General features: G+C 37.4%; 1 protein-coding gene across 4 annotated transcripts in view; it reads left to right on the top strand.

The window, feature by feature from the left end:
* LOC126162796 (CD109 antigen-like) overlaps window positions 1-21,654 on the top strand; it is a 237,194-nt gene that overhangs the window by 142,153 nt on the left and 73,387 nt on the right. For 2 of the 4 annotated variants that reach the window (XM_049919519.1, XM_049919518.1), the window contains exons 9-15: window positions 5,880-6,056; window positions 6,198-6,299; window positions 6,416-6,667; window positions 6,862-7,005; window positions 12,663-12,788; window positions 16,490-16,544; window positions 20,132-20,288. In XM_049919519.1, coding sequence (XP_049775476.1) covers window positions 5,880-6,056; window positions 6,198-6,299; window positions 6,416-6,667; window positions 6,862-7,005; window positions 12,663-12,788; window positions 16,490-16,544; window positions 20,132-20,288 — 1,013 coding nt within the window. The remainder of the gene's footprint in view (window positions 1-5,879; window positions 6,057-6,197; window positions 6,300-6,415; window positions 6,668-6,861; window positions 7,006-12,662; window positions 12,789-16,489; window positions 16,545-20,131; window positions 20,289-21,654) is intronic. The other 2 variants (XM_049919517.1, XM_049919516.1) reach the window with 1 other exon arrangement.

The raw sequence follows: 21,654 nt of genomic DNA, 5'->3' as shown, positions 1-21,654 counted from the left end.
GGTTTGATGAATGACAGGAGAACATTACCTGACGTAAGGTACCTGACGTGCCAACAGTGAAGTACGAAAGAGGTAGTGCTATGATATGGGGGTGTTTCTCTTGGTTAAGGTATGGTCGCATTATTGCATGTAAGAAAACACTGAATGCAGAAGGGTGTGAACACATTTGATAGAATGTGTACTGTATACAGTGGAGGAACAGTTTAGATATGATGACTGTATCAGTATGCCACTGGGCCCTGTCGTAAAACAACATGTGAGAGGCAGTGGTTTGTGGACTGTAACATTCCCTAAATGGACTAGCCTGTCCAGATTCCTGGGGCCTTATTCTGTATTCTTCATACCGATCGGTGCAGTTGCTTAGACTTGGTAGTGACGTCATTTTCGTTTCTTTATCTGGCTCCTGAGACCTGTTACCGAACGGTCCTCCTGCCGATTTTTCGACAACTGTACTGAGAGGTTTTGGATTTTGGTATGGCCCTGTCCTTTGGTAAGCCGTGGTTAATTTACACCTTTAATTTGTTGTTTTAAACATCTAGCAAATTTAGCTTTGGATTTAGTGACTGTGTTACCATATAATCACCACAGGATGTGTCCAGTTGGAAAGTGAGTTCATAATATACTATTTTGTTTGTTAGAACTATGGTTAGGTTATGTTGATAATGTGAATGATTAGAACATCCAAAAGAAAGAAAAAAAGTTTTTGGTCTATATTCTCTCAAAATACCTGTTATGTTAAGAGTTTAAGATCATTAAAAGTCAAGACATTGGCTCTGCTTATGTATATTACATGAGTGGTTGCTGAAATTACTAGTGACTTTGCGTACTCTTTTCCGTAAATGGTTTACTTATTAATTATCAAAACACATTTAAAACTTTTAAGTAACAATGCAAAGGAAACCTTCCAAAATTTCATGCATTTATGGCTTACACCTGCATCATTCGACAACAAAATCAGCCTGCGTCTCTCTCAAATGGAACTGCATAAAATAAAGTGCTGACAGCATACAAGCTATAGTAGTGAAGTTGGTAAGGCTACGACCTGCCTTGGCAAAGGGCGTAGGTTCATATACCACTGTAATGGATCTGGGAGATGTTATTTTTTTTACCGTATTTGTCGATACCGAATTGTAAATGTTTTCTTATATTTTTGTCAGGATTTATTATAATTTGTCTTATTATATGTTAATTTACTTCTGTTTTTGAGAGTAAAAGCATATTGATTACTATTAGAAAATGTATCGAAGAATAGCAAAGAGACTGATTACAACTGGAAGATTGTGTGTGGTGTAAAACATCTTTGACGTTGGAGTCGTCTTTGACTGTACTTAGTCGGCAGCTAACTCTTGGTGTGTGTTGACCATGGTGTTGTCGGAAGAACAATGTGAAGGTCGCCGTCAAAAATAATTTTGAAGTATGTTACTATTATTTTTGTATTAACTAAAAAAAAAGAAGAAACTACATTTGAAGAAACTGTATTTGAAACACCAAAATGAGAGAAACACGTTGAACCACGTCAATTCTGCAACCAACAAAGATGCATTGTGGAATCATACTTAGACAACTGAAGCCAAGACTATATCGCCGTGTAAACGTCTAATGGAAGAGGTACTGTCACGAAATATGGCAAATTTAAGTAAATAAAAAATAGTGAGCATATTTTCAACTTGTGTCTTAGCCGTATTTCAATTGTGGGCGTCAGCCGGGATAACATTTGCCGTATTTCACCACTAGATGTGAAAATATTTTTTTTGCTCTTCGTGCTTGCAGCACATTCTGAGACTTCGTTAATCAACAAAGGTAAGCATCTTTCTGAAACATTCATTGTAATTTAAACGTAGAGCATGCTTTCTCAGTAACGAATATCTCCAGTTTCATGACTTCCATATGTTTAAGAAATGAAAGATGAAATTACTGTGCATGAAACAACTGACAGTGACATTTATACTACTTCTTGTCACAAATAATTCACCATTTTTTTTCTGAAAAAGTAGTGATTTCCAAGAGTGTGGTCAGATAGCCATGTAAGAGCACAACGTACGAGGGTTGACTGAAAAGTAATGCCTCCACCTTTGTAACTCTTCAACAGTTGGCAGCATTGATATGTGGCAGATAGTGGCTTGTTCCATAGCCTCTTCGCTACAGCTCCAGTTGGCAGGAAGCCTTAGCATCGAATGGTTGTGTTGTTACAATGTAAAGTATGGAACCCTGCACAGACGGTTGGTCAATGCGATTTAAGCAACGTGCATTCATTGGATTCTTGACAGCAGAAGGTGTCACCCCAAAGGAGATTCATCAGAGAATGAAAGCAGTTTATGGTGACACTGTTGATGTGACTACTGTGCATCAGTGGGCGATTAAGTTTAAAGATGTTGAGGTGGGAACATTTGACCTGCGTGACAAACAAAGAGTTGGATGTCCTGTGACAGCAACCACTGAGTTTCACAAGCAAAATGTTGACAGATTGATTCAGGACAATCGTCATTTCGCTTACAGAGAAACTACAAGCACAATTGGCATTTCACAAGAACGTGTGTGTCACATTATTGCATTGCTTGGCTCTCGGAAGATCTGTGCATGATGGGTACCCTGGATGCTGAATCCTGAAATGAAAGCTTCCAGACTTGCAATTTGCCAGGAACTCCTCTTGTGTTACAAGAATGAAGGTGACACATTTCTCCATTCAATTGTGATAGACAAAACGTGGGTACACCATTACGACCTGGAGACGAAACGTCAGTCTATGGAATATTGACACAAAGACTCGCCCAGAAAAAGAAATTAAAGACTCAGCCGTCAGCTGGAAAAATCATGGCCACATTGTTCTGGGACGCAGATGGTGTTATCCGTGTTGATTTCGTTGATCATGGAACAACAATAAATTCAGAGTGTTACATCACAATGCTACGAACTCTGAAACGATGGCTAACAAGGGTCCGAAAAGAAAAGGGACATATTTTCCTGCTGTATGACAATGCCACACCACACACACCACCACAGCAGAACTTCAGAGACTGAATCTCACCACCGTACAGCATCCTCCACACAGTTCAGATTTAGCACCGTCTGACTTCCATCTGTTCCCAATAATGAAAGACGATCGGCGGGGACATCATTATGCTTTTGATGAAGACGTTGAGAGAACTGAGAGACTGTGGTCGTAGAAACTGTGTCGATTCTTCCGTGACAGCTTCAGAAAACTTGTTCATTGTTGGCAGAAATGTATCCAGTTGGCTGGTGATTATGTGGAAAAGTGAATATTGGTAATTAAAGATCACATTCTAAGGATTATTTCTGCATTTGATTTATTAAAATATTCCCATCCAAACCAAGTTAATGAAAGTGGAGGCATTACTTTTCATTCGACCCTTATAAATTACCGCGAATGAAACTAGCAGCAATTGTCTTTATACTCTAGCTTGTCACAAGTATTTATCTGTGATCGAATCCGTAACAGCAGTAGACAGAGATGAAAGGTTCCCGCCACAATATTTTCAGACAATACCACCATATATGAAATATTTTGATTCATCAGATGCACGTTATAAACTACAACGAACTTCTATAGCTGCACTTGACACATGCTCTTGAAAAGGTGATTTTTTAAATTTTGTTTTTATGAACCAAATTGTTGATGTATCTTACAGGGAAGTTGACTACTTCATCATTTGGATCTCTAGGAGTGAGCTACAGCCATATTCTATGCATCATCTTATTCTTTGACACTCTCTTAAACAATTTTTCGGGTTGGTGGAGATGAGTTCCGTCTATGCAACTAATTGAAGACAGTTTGTTCCCATATGCATATTGCGTATGGCAATAAACAAACCGCCTTCAATTAGTTTCATATATGGAACGTACCTCCATGAATTTTGAAGCAACTATGGAACGATGGAAAACAGAAAAAAATGATGAATTTTTTGGGTGTTTCTATAGCTTTATTTGTACATTGTGGTACTACACTCCATTCCTAACTCATATTCCAAAATGTAAAATCCAAAAGAAGACAACAATGTGAATGAGAATGAAGTGACATAATGCGCCATTTATGACAGTTTCCAGAACACAGTTGATATTCTATTGCTATCGTGCGTTCATGGAAGTCCACGGTCAGAAAAATTTGAACAGTGTTACACACTTTTCGGTACTGTAAAGAATGGCATGCCTGTGTTGGCTGCTAGCTGCTTCAAATTGGTGGTGCTGTAGTGTGCATGCGCAGGTCTGAGGGAGATTGCTTTTCATTGGTTGGCGTGAGGAGAACTGGCAACAGTGTTTCAGTTCGCTAGGACCGTTTGCGATCGCTTTCAAAATGCTTACTGAATAATGCTGGGGCTCCTTTTCGTAAACCAGACCAGTCAGTGTGCTTGCGTACTGAACCGAATGGCAAAATGGCAGAAAGATACAGAATAGGGCCACTGACCTGAACTCAATGGAACACCTTTTGGAATTACTTAAGAGTTTTGGCTTAAATATAGACCCCGGTGTCCAACATCACTACCTCTTATGGTTTAAACTGCAGCAGAATTCAACCTGTCATAAAGGTGAAGGGTAGACAGATCCCCATATTAATGTCCACTGATGGGAGTCTGAATACTTTTGATCAGATAGTGAATGTAGGTTGCTCAAAGATGGTCCCTTCACCGAAATTAGCTGCCTGTAAATAAGCAGTATGAGAGCCTATGGTGCTCTCACAGTGTTGTTTAAGTGCGTAATATGAATCTTTGTTAGATTAAGGTTAAAACTATTTTCTGTGAACCAGTCATAGACCTGTTTCTGATAAGTTGATTTCACGTGTGCGCGCGCTTTTTACACACAGTTAATGTTGCTATTTGTTTCTTTTATAGAAATCATTCCTGCAATCCATTTCATATTTCTTTGCAGACGTATGTACCAAAAATTCAGATTCGGGGAAAAAGACAGTGATATAGCTAGAACATTTTTAGATTTCTAGTAAACAAAGATAGATACTTCTTGTTTCTTAGTTTTTATGTGAAGTTGAATGCCTTGATTAAATGGTGAATTTTTGAGGGTAGAGGTACACATTCTTTGAGCATAGAGTTTCCTTTTCTGTCTTGTACCATGATCATGGACATTCACATTTTCACATTACTTTCAGAATTTTGCAATGGTATTTTCTACAAATTTATGCATTTCTAATATGTAGATTACTAGGAAGTAAAATGAGTGATTTTTTGAGTGGAGTTCTACGGATTTGAGGTGGCAGTGCACTCTTCATTACTCTCACAACTCTCTCCTGAGTGAGGAGAGTATCTGAGCTATGTGGGGTGTCTCTCCAGAATGTGGGACCATACGGCATTGTATTATGAAATTGTGTATATTAAACAGTGTGAACAGTCTCTGGGCTTTTGCAATATGTAAGAATGCGTAAAGGGTAGCACATTTTATTCAGTTTATTCAAACGGTGGAAAATCGAGGATGCAGTAACGAAAACATGAAAAAGTTGCAGCAAGGATATAGACAGTGCACTAGTGTAAATTGATGTGTGTTGGAAGATATGAATGTACAGTGACATTATTTGTTCTTTGCTTCCCTCCATCAGTGAATTGCCTCCTCCTCACCTCTCCCATCTGTTCATTGTCTCTTTTTTCCATGAATATATTTTAATTTAAAAAACCTTAAATAGTTTTTTCATGTTGTCATGTAATTTCTGTGTATGCTATAGCTTCTCGTCAGTTGCAGCTGCTTTCTTTGTTCTCTGTTGCCACTATTTTTTTTTGTAGATAGATTTGTTCTCACAACATAGAAGAGACAATGTGCAATGTCTGTTGTACATCTGTTCATTAATACAAGTGTATCGCTGTGATAGCAATACAGCCAGTAAATTGTGGAAGAGATTAATCCGGCTACTTATTTCACAGGTTCAGCTTGTATACCAGGATGGAAAACCTGTCCGGGATGAAAAGAACCCAGTCAAAGTTAGCTACAGATTTTCGCATGGTGAGAACTTCACGGAAGAATCATTCAAGTTATCACCAGATGGTATGGTGACACTCGACTTCTTCCCAGATAAAAATGCAACAGTTCTTGAAATTAAAGTAAGTACTGTGGTGAAGCGCATGAGTTATTGCAAACTGCTTATAATATTATATTTTACATTTCATATGCATCTCACTCTGTTTCATAATTATAATTCACTGATTTTTTGATTTACCATGTTTTCCTTCTCTTATAAAAAGGCACAATATCTCGGCATGGAGGAATGGTTCTCATCCATTTTACCTGCAAATTCACCAAGTAATACTTTCATTCAAGCAGTTGTGAAGACAGAACATCCAACTGTGAGTCTTTTTTACTGTTGGAAATTTATTTATTGTTGTAATTTGTAGCATTACCAATCAGTTATAATGGTGAGGCTTATAGGTTACTAATAGTGTAATACTGCTGACATCCTTAGGTGAACGATTATGTACAAGTGGAGATAAATTCAACAGTGCCTCTCAAGTACTTCAGCTACCAGATAATTGGACGTGGAGATATTGTGATAGCCCGTACAGTACAAGTGTCACAATCCGTGCCTATGTTCAAATTCCTAGCAACTTATGCTATGGCACCAACGGCCCACGTTGTTGTGTTCTATATGGCTGAAGATGGAGAGGTCATTGCTGATGCTCTTGATATTGAGCTGAAGGGCACTCTTCAGAACTTTGTAAGTCTGTATCTTTATTGTGTTGAATATTCAACAATATTTTATTGTCTTTCTTTTTTAAACTGGTAATGGTTTAGTTGTTTACTGGGCATCATATGTATCATGATCCATCAAACAGATTGTTGCAATGTGAGGATTTCATCTCTTCAACAACATTGGTTTGTTATTTTTTAATAGAGTTTTGGTTCTTGCAGGTAACAGTTGAAGCAAATCCCAATGAAACAGAACCAGGTGGAACTGTTGATCTGAAAATTGAAGCCAAGGCTAACTCCTATGTAGGCCTGTTGGGAATAGATCAGAGTGTTTTGCTCTTGAAAGGAGGACATGACATCACAGAGGTAAAAAGATGTTTCACATTTCTCATTTGTATTTATAAATTGTAGTGTCAATTTAACATAATTTAGGATCTTACCTGTAGGTTTATAATGCTGTCATTTTGTACACTGACAGAAAAAATCTCAACACTGAGAAGCAGTTGTGCGACATAAACAAAAGTTGGTAGGTGTGGTTCTATATCTGAAAGATGACGTCCGTTCAAAAAATTTCGCTCCAGTAACATACGAGTCACGCTAGTAGCATCACTAAGAGGATGCATATCAGGTTTGCTTTAAATACACTCTGTAACAGTCATGAGCATTAGTTACCTTTGAGATTGGACGTTGTGAGTTGATGTTAGTCAAGAATGCCTTTAAGGCAACAAAGACACCATTATCATTCTGCTGTGTTACGGAAAGACTTGGCAGGATTGTAGCCGTTGCACTGCTTGAGACCTGAAATTGATAGCAGTGGAACTTCTGGGGAAATTTTGAGTGTATATCGAAAGAATAGGCATATGGGAAATAGGGGTAGTGTATTTGTTGCAGTAGACAAGAGACTCAAATCCATCAAGATAGAAATTGAAACCACATGTGAGATTTTTTGGGCAAGACCCAGTATCAGGGGTTGGCATACAATGATAATCAAATTCTTCCATTGCCCACCAGACTCATCTCCTGATGTAGCCGAAAACTTTAGAGAAAACCTCAGTTTGCTTGTACCCCAAACACACTGTAATCATCAGTAGAGACCCTAATCATCCAACAATAATTGAAAAAATTACAATTTTTTTAGTGCTGGGCATGATAAGACACCCTGTGAAACATTTATCTAGAAAATATAGTTAGGAACCCCATTCATGATGAAAATATATTGGATCTAATGGCAACAAATAGACCTGACCTCTTTGAGGATTCCACATCGAAACTGGTATCAGTGACCATGATACGGTTGTGGCAACAATGGTTACCAATGTACAAAGGACAACTAAAACAAGAAGAAAGATATATATGTTCAGTAAACTAGATAAAAAACTAGTAGTGTTATATCTCAGGTGGGAACTTGAAACATTCAGCACAGGCAGGAGCATGTAGAGGAACTATGGCTCAGGTTTAAAAAAATAGCTGACCATGCACTGGATAGGTATGTACCCAGTAGAACAGTTCGTAATGGAAGGCACCCCTCCATGTTATACAGTTACTGTAAGAGACTTATAAAGAAATGGAGATTACTGCATAATAGGTGTAAAACAAAGTGTAGGATTATGGAAAGAGAGATGCTGAAAGAAACAATTTGGCTGTCAAGACAGCAATGCATGATGCCTTCAATGACTACTGCAGCAGAATATTGTCAATTGATCTTTCACAAAACCTAGAGACATCCTGGTTGTATGTAAAGGCTGTTAGTGGCACCAAAATTGGTGTCCAGTCCCTAGTGCATGAGACAGGAACTGAAACTGAGGGTATGAAAGCAAAAGTTGAAATGCTTAACAGTATTTTGAAATATTCCTTTATACTGGAAAAACCAAGAGAATCTCTCACATTTAATCCTCATACCACTGAAAAGATGAGTGAAATAAATGAAAAAAATGATCGTATGGCATTTACTGGCCGGGATATCCCCTTTGGGGTTTGGCCACCATGTTGCAAGTCTTTAGTTGATGCCACTTTGGCGACTTGTGTGTCAGTATTGATGAAAGTAATGATAAACACACAACACTCAGTACCCTGCCAGGAATCGAACCCGGGCCCCCTTCCACGGTAGGCGGTAATGCTACCGCTGCGCTACGGAGGCAGGCAGTGAAATAAATATTAGTGTTGTTGAGAAACAGCTGAAATCATTAAAACTGAACAAAACTCAAGAGCCTGATGGAATGCCTGTTACATTCTATACTGAATTTGCAGCTAAGTTTGCCCCTCTTCTAGCTATAATCTATCGTAAACCTCATGAACAAAAGAACAGTGCCCAGTTCTTGGAAAAAAGCAAGGGCCACTCCTGTCTACAAGAAGGGTAGCAGAAGTGATCCACAAAACTACCATCCAATATCCTTGACATCAGTTTGTTGTATAATCTTAGAACGTACTCTAAGCTCAAACTTAATAATGTATCTTGAACAGATTGACCTCCTCAATGCCAACCAGCATGGATTCCGAAAACATCGCTCATGTGGAACCCAACTTGCACTTTTCTCACATGGCATACTGAAAGCTTTGGATCAAGGCACTCGGGTAGATGCAGTATTTCTGATTTTTGAAAAGCATTTGTCACAGTACCACACCTATGCTTACTGTCATAAGTACAATCGTATAGGATATCAAGTGAAATTTGTGACTGGATTTAGGACTTTTTGGTAGGGAGGATGCAGCATGTTACCTTCTTGGATGGGAGAGTCATGATCAGATGTAGAAGTAACTTCAGGTGTGCCCCAGGGAAGTGTATTGGGACCCTTGCTGTTCATGATGTATATTAATGACCCTGCAGACAATATTAATAGTAACCTCAGACTTTTTGCACATGTTGCCATCATCTATAATGAAGTACTGTCTGAAAGAAGCTGCATAAATATTCAGTCCGTTCTTGGTAAGATTTCAAAATGGTGCAAAGGTTGGCAACTTGCTTTAATTGTTCAGAAATGTAAAATTGTGCACTTCACAATTTTTTTAATAGTATCCTGTGGCTATATATATCAATGATACACTGTTGGAAATGGCCAACTCATACAAATACCTGGGTGTAACACTCAGCAGGGTATTAAATGGAATGATCACATAGGCTCAGTTGTGGGTAAAGCAGGTAATCTTCAGTCTTGCAAATCACTCATGTGAACATTCCTAGAATATTGCTCAAATGTGTACCAAATGGGTGCATTGAACATATACAGAGAAGGGAAGCACGAATGGTCACAAGTTTGATTAATCCATGGGAGAGAGTCGCAGAAATACTGAAGGAAGTGAACTGGCAGACTCTTGAAGATAGATGTTAACTATCTTTAGAAAGTCTACTAACAAAGTTTCAAGAACCGGCTTTAAATGATGACTGTAGGAATGTACAACCACCCCCTACATATCACTTGCATAGGGATAATGAGGATAAGATCAGTACAATTACTGCACATACACAGAGGCATTCAAGCAATCATTCTTCCCATGCTCTATAAGTGAATGGAACAGGAAGAAACTGTAATAAGTGGTGCTAGCAATGCAACGAACCGGTTACTTCAAGGACAGCTTCGATCGAGATGCCATGTAGCGTGCACTCCACCTACCCCAAACTGCCAGCATTTGCAGCTTCTGTGGTATCAAGTGAAAGCTCATTGGAGGCCAGGGTGTGAAGGTCTGTTGTGTTTTCTGATGAAAGCTGATTTGGCCTCAGTGCCGGTTATAGCTATGTGCTGGTAAGGGAAGGCCAGGTGAGGGCCTGCAACCAACGGTGTCTGTGCACTAGACACACTGGACCTACACCTGGAGTTATGGTCTGGGGTGCGATTTTTTATGACAGTATAGTTATCACATGCACCCTGACTGCAAATTTATGTCTGTTCTGGTGATTTGGGGCTGTTGTGCTGCCATTCATGAACAGCATTCCAGGGGGTCTTTTACAACTAGATAACATTCACCTGCATACCACTTTTGTAACTCAGCATGCTCTACAGTGTGTTGACATGTTACCTGGGCCTGCTCGATCACCAAATCTGTCTCCAATCGAGCGTACGAGGGACACCGTTGGACGACAACTCTAGCATCATCCACAACCGGCATTAACCATCTCTGTACTGACATCCAGCGCCTGTACAACACAGTACATGCACTTTTGCATGCTTGCATTCAACTTCCTGGCAGTTACATCAGATATTAATGTTCCAGCATTTTGTATTTGCAATAGCTCATCTCAAACTTATATTAACCTTTGATCTTGCAGTGTTAATCACTGAAATATGTTACATAGACAAAGATCTTCCCAAAATTTCATTATTGTACTCTAATTATTTTTTGGTGTAGCTTTCCCCCCCTCCTGTCTGTGAATATAGCTGAAACTGTGTCGGGTGAAATTTTTGGTATGTGTTCATACAGTTTTAAGTAATTAGCAAATTGTATAAGTTACTGTTCTATGTAAGAATTTTTCCATTTTGTTCTGTGAAGTAGAATATTTATTCATCTTTAAACATATTTACAAGGAATCAGTGAAGTCATACACACACACACAGAGAGAGAGAGAGAGAGAGAGAGAGAGAGAGAGAGAGAGAGAGAGAGAGAGAGAGAGAGAGAGTGTATGTTTATTTATAGTTATAGCATTAAAATAATCTCACATGGCTCCTTGCCTAATTAAGTTATAAAGTTACATGTGGTTTAATTGTTTTTCCAAACATGCGGCCGTTAGTCTATTTTTATAACAGCAGTTTGACCACGTGCTTCCCATGTTGAACTTCCAGACTTCATCTCCAAAGCTGCAGTAACTCCTTTACCCAAAAAATTTTCTCATTTGCACCACATTTTAGGAATAAACTTTCCATGACATTTGCAACAGAACTTATAATTTCCCCTACCTTAAATACATCAACAGTTCGCACTATTTTGGTATGTTCATGCTTCTGCATATAAGATCAGTATCAATGTCAAAAGTTAATTATGCTTCCATTTGCTCATTTTTCTGTTGTTGCTATAACAGTTCCTTGGAAGTCTGTGCATATACAGCACAGGATGGCATTCCATGGAATACATACTGCCATGTCTGAGCAGGTATTTCCTCTCGTTAAGTCACTGTGACTGCCATCCCTCGGCAAAGACGTACATCGTCCCCCAGTACAGATCACGACATGAACAGTGAAAATAAAACCAGCACACAATGTCTTATCCATTTACATTAGATACATTATTTTATGTTATTATTTTCTTACTGTATAAATTACTTCTGTATCGTTCATTAGTAAGAAGACATAGGGATACATTTCACTTGCGTAGTGTGTTATGTGATGTGACATTCAAGAATGCATTGACCTAAGTTATTATCCTAGTAGTGAACATTGTTAAACAATATAATCTTTGTTTACAAATCTAATATAGTATGACACAATGAATCAATGTATCATATTAATAACTGTATAAAATATTACAGTTAATAATTTTATATAAGTACTCCAGAATTAAAATTCCAAGTCATTTATTATAAAAGGCCTAATGTTTCCATATTCTTCTATGGGTTGGTAAATCATGCTTTGGGTTTCCTTTCAATCATTGATCATATTTATGGCTAATGTAATAGCTGTATCTAAACTTTACTGTACAAAATAGATCACTTTCTCATTTGGAAATTAGGAAAAATAAATAAATGAACTATGGAAATTCATTACCAGGGAAATCTCGGTGATTTGTTACTAAGAGGCAAACACCTGAGCAAAAGTGTTGCTGTGGACAAGATACTGGATTTGGATTCAGGAGTGCCAGCTAGATTTATCGTTTACTTGCTTTCATTATCTCATTTAGGCCCATTTTGAGATTTGTTTCTTTGAAAAGGAAATGGTTGATTTCTTGCCCTATTCTTCCCACCTTCCATGTTTGTGTTTCATCTCTAATGGCTTCATTGTGATGCAGTGTTATTTTCAATCTCCACCCTTTGTATTCTCATACAAGGCAAACTAAAATTAACTGTTGAAAGATATATTCATGAGTTGTGTTTGTTTCAGGATGATGTACTGAAGGAGCTACACTCATATGATGCCAGTACAAAGTCGCCGTACATTGATGGTTTAAGGGATAAAAGGTCTCTGTTTTGGCGACCAGGTTCCTCTGAGGCAAAGGAGATATTTGATGTAAGTGTTCCATTAAGAGCTGGCCTACTTTTTATGTTTGGTTTAACACTCCACTGACTTTTTTCATTACTAGTGTTGTAACACAAAAAATGAAAGACTCATAGACTGAGATATAAATAGAAGGAGTGACAGTGAGATTAGTAAGTAAAAATAAGGACTGCAGATGGTGTACAAAGCAAGGAAAAATGTAAAAAAGGAGGATATAGGAAGAAGAAATTATTGGCAGGTAAATGAGGTACACAATGTAAAAAAAATGTGCTTTTATTCAAGAAACTATTTATATCTGCAATGCTGTGTATCACTTTTGCTCAAACAGACGTCCAGATATTATGGCTCACAAAACAATTGACCATATATTGTCATATCACAAATTATGTTCTATTGCGGATTATGTTTTGCAGAAAACAAACAAACAAACAAACATTAGGACAACTAGTCACCCACAGCTGATTGATGGTTGGCACAAAGACTTCTCGTGTTACTAAGGAATTATCCATTGTTGCATATTAAAATGTATTAATGTGCAAAGTTTTTTCAACCTTGAACTGGATCTGTATACTTTGGCAAGTTTAATCAAAATCAGTCCTCTCAGTGACAGTGCAAGACTGGTTGACTACAGATATTTTCTTGCACTCTGCTGTAAGATTGTTGTGTAAAAGGTTCCAAAATGTAAATGAGACTGATGCTGCAAATTTATGTGCTTGCCAGTTATGTTCAATAAGTATCAGTTGACTTTAAAATAGTATTCATTTAACTTCATGCAAAACAGTATTCTTTCATTCCAGTGGTCGAAACATTTTTGCATCATGCTTTCTGTGAAGCTGTAATTCAGGTAGACTTTTTGGCCTTTCAGCATAGTGAGTGCAAGAACATGTCCGTTCAGCCATTGCCACTGAGTCAGTTGACTTTAATTATCTTGCCACAGCATAAGAACACAGTTCAAAATTCATAAATAGCAGGGCACTAACACGCCAGAGCAAATAATTCCTTGTTTATGTGAGTAGCCTCATTTCTGTTGGTGAGACTGTATTGCAACAGTGTAGGCAGTACTTTATTATTCATTCTTACCCTACATTTTGTAGTTGTCATCCATGTGAAGGATAAGATGGGCGCTTGAAAGAAAGTGCTTTCCTGTGGTAGGCTTGAGTTGGATACTGTTTTTGTACAGGCATGAGTTGGGGGATAGATTTTGTAAGACGATGTGAGGAGATAAATATATTTAAAAGTTACAATAGAATTATGAAAATAGTTAAGATTTAATGTTGATTGCTTTTTTAATGTCTAATCTAAAAATAAGTTAGCACTGAAAAGTAAGATATTCAGTGAAAACAAACCTACAGTAGTATGTGTCATAAATGAAGTGTTTCATCACAGTACAGATATGCAAAATTGACGTTAATGAAAAAAAGAGATTGATGGTGTACCGTATTTACTCGAATCTAAGCCCCACTCGAATCTAAGCCGCACCTGAAAAATGAGACTCGAAATAAAAGAAAAAAAAAATTTCCCGAATCTAAGCCGCACGTGAAATTTGAGACTCGAAATTCAAGGGGAGAGAAAATTTTTATGCCGCACCTCCAAATCGAAACAAAGTTGGTCCATTGTAATATAAGACACAATTTAGGTCGAATGAATAACGATACAGCTACAGTAGTTTGGTTCGAGTCGTAAGCTTAGCAGTTAAGCTTCACCAGGTAGCCATTGCTATGCGTCAGGCGCTCCGTCCGTAATTATACGGGTACCCTTCCTTTTTCACTTGCTTCGTCTGGTTTGAATCGATTGCTTATTTTGCTTTGATCTGATGAGTGCCGTTTTCTTTGTTATAGATGTCTACGTCACTCTAAGCTGAAAATGGATTACTGTACTATGTCACGTATTGTTTGTCGCATTCTGATAGTGTGTGTTTACGGCCTGTCGCCGCTCGCGGCATGGCTTGCTTTTGTGATCGACTACTGCCGCTTACAATAAATAAAAAAAAAAAAAAATAAATAAATAAATAAATAAAAAAAAAAGTGAGAGTGAGGAATCGTCTCATTAGCGAAACAATGGCAAAAGACTGCTATTTGTTGTTACTTACACTGCTGCTTCCTTTGATAACGTTTAACAAGAACCAAATAATAGACTGCGTATGATAGAACATGTTCTGAACGAGAGTTAGGCGAAAATTTTTCTCCGTTTGAAAATCTTTGCGGCCGCTTCTTTAGTACATCAAATTCTGCACAGAAATTAGAATCATCTTGCCGTGCTTCATTTCTGACTGTATCACTATTAGGTATAAGAATAATACGAATATAAACATCACAGGATATGTACATTCTTCCGCGTTTGCTGTTGTCTCACTCTAGTTTCGTAGTTTATTAGGCAGACAGGAATTAAATGAGATAGCAGCAAACACGAAGGAATACATGGCAAAATGTTTATATTCGCATTCTTTCTTATGGTGAAGAGAATACTGCATGTGATTCACATTTCATCAGGTTCCTATTAGCAACCATCTCTTCTCACAGGTAGGAAAAAATTTAGAACGTAGAGTTGGCCATATTGACAAAGATCCCAACAGTCTTGCCAGTCGGATTTTCTTAGTACATTGAAATTCTGCTACATTCGAAGATGAACAATACGGAATTTGTACTTACTTCGTTGGATAATGTATGAAAATGCAGTGGTCAAAACTCAGAGCGGAGAAAAAAAGCTCGCCTTCCACCCTTTTTTTTAAAAAAATTATTTACTGACGCAGAGGTTTTGGCGCCAGTATTTATCTTTGTGCCTACAAAGCATGCCTGTATAGCGCTACATATATTCGATGGGAGAAGTTAGTTGTGGCAGCACCTACCAACATTTTTCAGAACTTCCACTTGCTTTGCACTCGATTCTAAGCCGCAGGCGGTTTTTGGATTACAAAAACCGGAAAAAAAGTGCGGCTTAGATTCGAGTAAATACGGTAGTTATTAAACTAGTTTGTATTTGAATAAAGTTTCTGTTGATAAGATGCAGTTTGTAGGAAAGACAGTATTCCTCTACTGTCAGAATTGAAGGTTGTTGGATTTGATTTCAGTAAATGTAGGTATTTTACAGTTGTTAATAATTCACATTTATTTGATTGGAAAGCTTATAATAATGCAGATAATCTGATAGTATAAAATAAGGCTACTGTTGGAAGTCCCATTGTGTAGGCAGGGTCTCACTTCATCAAATTTACTACTTCATTGGGTGTTAATTGTAATTGTGACATTTCAAATACAAATCTGTCTCCACTCATAACTACAGTCTTTTTCAGAGAATGGAGTGGAGTCTTTGACCCTCAGTTTTATCTGAAAATACATGTACATACTTGGACCACACATTTCTCATGATTTTCTTTTGTGGACTAAATGCCTTTTACTTCATTATAAGACAACAGAAAAATATTATAATATTGTTTATCAGTGAATGAAAAATTCAAAATTCATTTATGTATTGATTTGTATGTAACTATCTTAGTTGTTCTTGCAGCAGTGTTAATAGTTGAACTTAGTGGATATTTTAAAGTGAATATCTGTTATTTCAAGATTACATTGTCATCAGAATACACACATGGAAAGGCTTTGACTGTTCTGTCTCACAAATCGAGAGTCTACTTTTCATATTGCTTTTGTGAATTTCTTTTTGATGTTGAACTGTATTTATCACCAAGTGTGTAATATTTCCTCTTCTTCTTTCAGAATTCTGGTGTTGTGGTCCTGACCAATGGGCTTGTGTATGAAAACATGGTGGACAGTAAGTACTTTGTGATGTAATTTCTGTGTGTACCTCTTCATAATTCTCTGATAAAATATATCAACATGTAATTGAAGATTTTGTTTTAATTCTATACAAACAAGGAAATCAAATATAAAAGTTTAATTTTCACATTATAAAACTAAAAAGCAAACATTAATGGATGAAGTAGCTTATGCCTGGCCAGTAGATATACTTATCAGTAAGCATTTAACCAAAAGATTTAGTGTTTGCTTAGTGTGTCTGTTGGCTATACAGTGACTTCACTCTGCAAGGAATCTGATTTGAGAAGTTTAATTATTTACTTTGTTCATGTGTTATTTAGATGATTTTATTTATGCTGAAGTTTTGGTACTGTGCAAATTACATTCAACTTATGATTAAGCACATCTGTTCATATTTGTTGCAGTACTAATTATGGGTGCTTAAATTTCTTAACATTTCTCCTAATAAAATATATCCTATCCTGCTTAGTGCTATGCTTAAAAGATAAAACTATTGGTATTAATCATTTAGTGTTGTTCTACCTTATTGGTGTTTTAGTAGGCAAAGTAGTATTTGTGAGGTTTTTGTTTTCCCCATTTTTAGTGAGATTTCTTTTGCTTTTATCATAAGAGAGCTTCATAAGGTGCTGATGTAGCTCAGTTCATTGTTGGAAGGCAATGTTTCCATTGATGGCATTATAGCTACTTTTAAAAGTTCCATTTCATATTATACCTGTTCAGTACCTCCCGTAACACTGAAAAATCGAGCTGTTTAATTTAACAGTGTTAATTAAAAGTGTTATCATCCTAATAGGCAGCAGAATGAAGCTACTACATCACTGTCATTTGTAAATAGATCTTTCATTTAATTGTTTTCTTGTAACTACAAGAGTGCAAATATGCAACTTAAGAGTGCAAATATGTATTACAAGTTAGCTTCAGCTACATAAAGTACCATTAGAAAATGGACCAAGTGAGGTGGGGCAGTGCTTACCGTATTTACTCGAATCTAAGCCGCACTCGAATCTAAGCCGCACCTGAAAAATGAGACTCGAAATAAAGGAAAAAAAAATTTCCCGAATCTAAGCCGCACCTGAAATTTGAGACTCGAAATTCAAGGGGAAAGAAAAGTTTTAGGCCGCATCTCCAAATCGAAACAAAGTTAGTCCATTGTAATATGATAGACAATTTAGGTCGAATGAATGACGATACAGCTACAGTAGTTTGGTTCGAGTTGTAAGCTTAGCAGTTAAGCTTTACCACGTAGCCATTGCTATGCGTCAGGCGCTCCGTATTTATACGGATACCCTTCCTTTTTCACGTGCTTCGTCTGGTTTGAATCGATTGCTTATTTTGCTTTGATCTGATAAATGCCGTTTTCTTTGTTATAGGTGTTTGCGTCAATCTTGAGCTGAAAATGCATTACTGCACTGTGCCATGCATTGTTTGTCGCATTCTGATAGTGCGTGTTTACGGCCAGTCGCGGCTCGCGGCATGGCTTGCTTTTGTGCGCGCTACCGCCGCGTACAATTAAAAAAAAAAAGAGAGAGAGAGGAATCGTCTCATTAGCGAAACAATGGCAAGAGATTGCTATTTGTTGTTACTTACACTGCTGCTTTCTTTGATAATGATCAACAAGAATCAAATAATAGACTGCGTATGATAGAACATGCTCTGAACGAGAGTTTGTGAAAATTTTTCTCCGTTTGAATATCTTTGCGGCCGGTTCTTTATTACATCAAATTCTGCACAGAAATTACAGTCATCTTAGATTTAAAAATCTAGTCACTTGCCGTGCTTCATTTCTGACTGTATCACTATTAGACATAAGAATAATACGAATATAAACATGACATGATATGTATATTCTTCCACGTTTGCTGTTGTCTCACTCTATAGTTTCGTAGTTTATTAGGCAGACAGGATTTAAATGAGATAGCAGCAAACATGAAAGAATACATGGCAAAATGTTTATATTCGTATTATTCTTATGGTGAAGAGAATACTGTATGTGATTCAGATTTCATCAGGTTCCTATTAGCAACCATCTCTTCTCACAGATAGGAAAAAATTCAGAACGTAGAGTTGGCCGTATTGACAAACATCCCAAACAGTCTTGCCAGTCAGATTTTCGTAGTACACTGAAATTGTGCTACATTCGAAGATGAACAATACGGAATTTGTATTTACTTCGTTGGATAATGTATGAAAATGCAGTGGTCGAAACTCGCGCCGGAGAAAAAAAATCTCGTCTTCCACTTTTTTTAAAAAAAATTATTTACTGACGCAGAGGTTTTGGCGCCAGTATTTATCTTTGTGCCTACAAAGTATGCTTGCGTAGCGCTACATGTATTCGCCGGCAGAAGTTAGTTGTGGCGGCACGTACGAACATTTTTCATAACTTCCGCTAGCTTTGCACTCGATTCTAAGCCGCAGGCGGTTTTTTGGATTACGAAAACCGGAAAAAAAGTGCGGCTTAGATTCGAGTAAATACGGTATCACACTGACTCATATTTGGGAGGACAAAGATTCAAATCCTTGTCCCACCATCCAGATTTAGGTGTTCTGTGATTTCCCTAAATTGCTAAAGGCACGTACTGGGTTGATTCCCTTGAAAAGGCCACGGCTGATTTCCTTCCCCACCCTATTCTAATCTGAGCTTGTGCTCCATCTCTAATGACCTAGCTGTCGATGGACCGAGCAAGGTGGCGCAGTGGTTAGACACTGGACTCACATTCGGGAGGACGACGGTTCAATCCCGCGTCTGGCCATCCTGATTTAGGTTTTCTGTAATTTCCCTAAATCACTCCAGGCAAATGCCGGGATGGTTCCTCTGAAAGAGCACGGCCGACTTCCTTCCCCATCCTTCCCTAAACCGATGAGACCGATGACCTCGCTGTCTGGTCTCCTTCCCCAAGCAACCCAACCCAACCCTAGCTGTCGATGGGACATTAAACACTTAAAACTTCCTTCCACCTTCATTAAAAAGTCCCAATCTATAAGTTACTTGAAAGATAACTACTGTTTGTCATTCTAAGCACTGATGGAAAAAAAGCATGTCTTCATTTCATAAAACAATAATACAACTGTCATTATGAAATAGCCGTTCTTCTCAGGGCGGTGACCTGTGCATTATGTTTCACAGACAACTACTGTTTGTCATTCTAAGCACTGATAGAAAAAAAGCATGTCTTCATTTCATAAAACAATAATACAACTGTCATTATGAAATAGCCGTTCTTCTCAGGGCGGTGACCTGTGCATTATGTTTCACAGACAAATGTCTGTTTCATATGCGAAGCTGAAAAATTTTCACTGCTTCTGTTTGCCATTACTTAATTTTTGATATTTAAAAAGCACTTTTATAGGATTGAGTTTGGCTGTTGGTCAGGAGATTTATCAGATTGACTCTTAGAGGCAACCAGCTTGTTAAGTGTTATCAGGGCGGGTACAGAAAAACAACACTGTTGTTATGGAAAAGTGAATGGGTACAGAGTTGATATGCAGAGTTCACAGGTTTAGTGATTCTGTTTTAAAAAGATACTGGTTGTAATATCAAACACTGAATTCATTGTTTCACTTGTCCATCACTTTCTTTTTTAGTCTACTACAGATCCGGTGTTGCTGATGATTTTATGTTAGACAATGAAGAGTCAGCAGTAGATCTGGCCCCGTTACCCAGTATGGTATCTGGAGATGAGGGAATCAGAGTTCGCAGCCACTTCCCAGAAACCTGGATTTGGGAAATGCTAGATGCAGGGTAGGCCAGGCTACTGAATAGTCAATTGATGATATATAATCCACAATTGAAACCAACATATATTGTTGGTGTAGATATGTACAGTATGTAATAGATGCTTTAATTATGTATTTTTTGCTAATGTACCTGTGTGCATTTTGGCACAAATAATGATAATTTGCTTTTTTTATTAATTATTACAGCAAAAATTAAAATGTGAGTAGAGTGGGCTGCAAGAGAAAGCGATATTTACTCTACTGCTAGAGCAGTTAATTTAAATACTTGTCATATTGGGCAACATAAGACTGACAAACAGTTCAGAGCATAGATCTGAAGGTTTGTGAATCATGCCCCTAATAAGGAGTCTCCAGTAAACACGTCATGAATGAGACATTAGAGCCTATCCTTCCTTCCTTCTTTCTTTATTCCATGTTTTGATACTCAAGATCCCTATTGTTTGGAAGAAGAAAGGATGTTTTCAAGGGCAGATAGCCACTGCTAAAGAAATATCATCATTTCCTTATCTTACACCAGAAATGCAGTGAACAAAATGTTGAACATCCTGAAATATTCTTTAAAGATATGGATGGAACATCAGGAAGTTGGATTCTTCCTTCAACATGACCATGAAGCACATGAAACATTTTGTTTTGTCTTCTCTCCAAAAGTACTATGATTGAATTCTACACTGATTCTGTCATGTAGTGAGGTGTGCTACAAGCTAAATTTGCTTTGCGTGATTGCACACCTTGGAGTATTGAAAAGAGCTAGGTCCTTATGCCCTCATTTGCTTATATAGTCTTTCCAGCAGGTCTACATTTCTTTCTCACATTTTTCTTTATTGCTGTAATTCTGATATTTTGGCTGTGCAGCTCACACAGTTTAATTAGAAATGATTAATACTTGACTACTACAATTATGTGAAAAAAATGTTAAACATTAATAACATAGTGCATTTACAAAAATATATCGTATAAACTTTATGAAAGCCATACTGAAGATATTTTATGAGTTTATTAAACTGGCAGACACCGCTAATTATTACATCTGTCAGAAATTTGAAATAATAAATGTTTATAATAAAACAGAATCTAGAAGAGAGAGACATTCACAATGGCAGAAATTTAATACATATTTTCCTAGTGACATCTAGGATTGTGTAATTCTTACATTTTGGTGTGGGCGCCATTTGCTGTAGCATACTACAAGGAATTTATGGATAAAATACTCATAAAGAGACTCATGAAGCATAAATTATTCATCTGATATTTCTATTCATTTTGCCTTTCATTACATTATACCTGAGAAACTTGAAGAGATTATCATACCTAGACACAAGGAAATGAGCTATTACTAGTCAGTTCTATTACAATTTGTCTAACAGAAA

This window comes from Schistocerca cancellata, chromosome 2 (assembly GCF_023864275.1).
Source record: "Schistocerca cancellata isolate TAMUIC-IGC-003103 chromosome 2, iqSchCanc2.1, whole genome shotgun sequence".
NCBI classification, from domain to species: domain Eukaryota; kingdom Metazoa; phylum Arthropoda; class Insecta; order Orthoptera; family Acrididae; genus Schistocerca; species Schistocerca cancellata.
The sequence above is the reverse complement of the archived record's forward strand: the minus strand, read 5'-3'. Positions and strand labels throughout refer to the sequence as shown.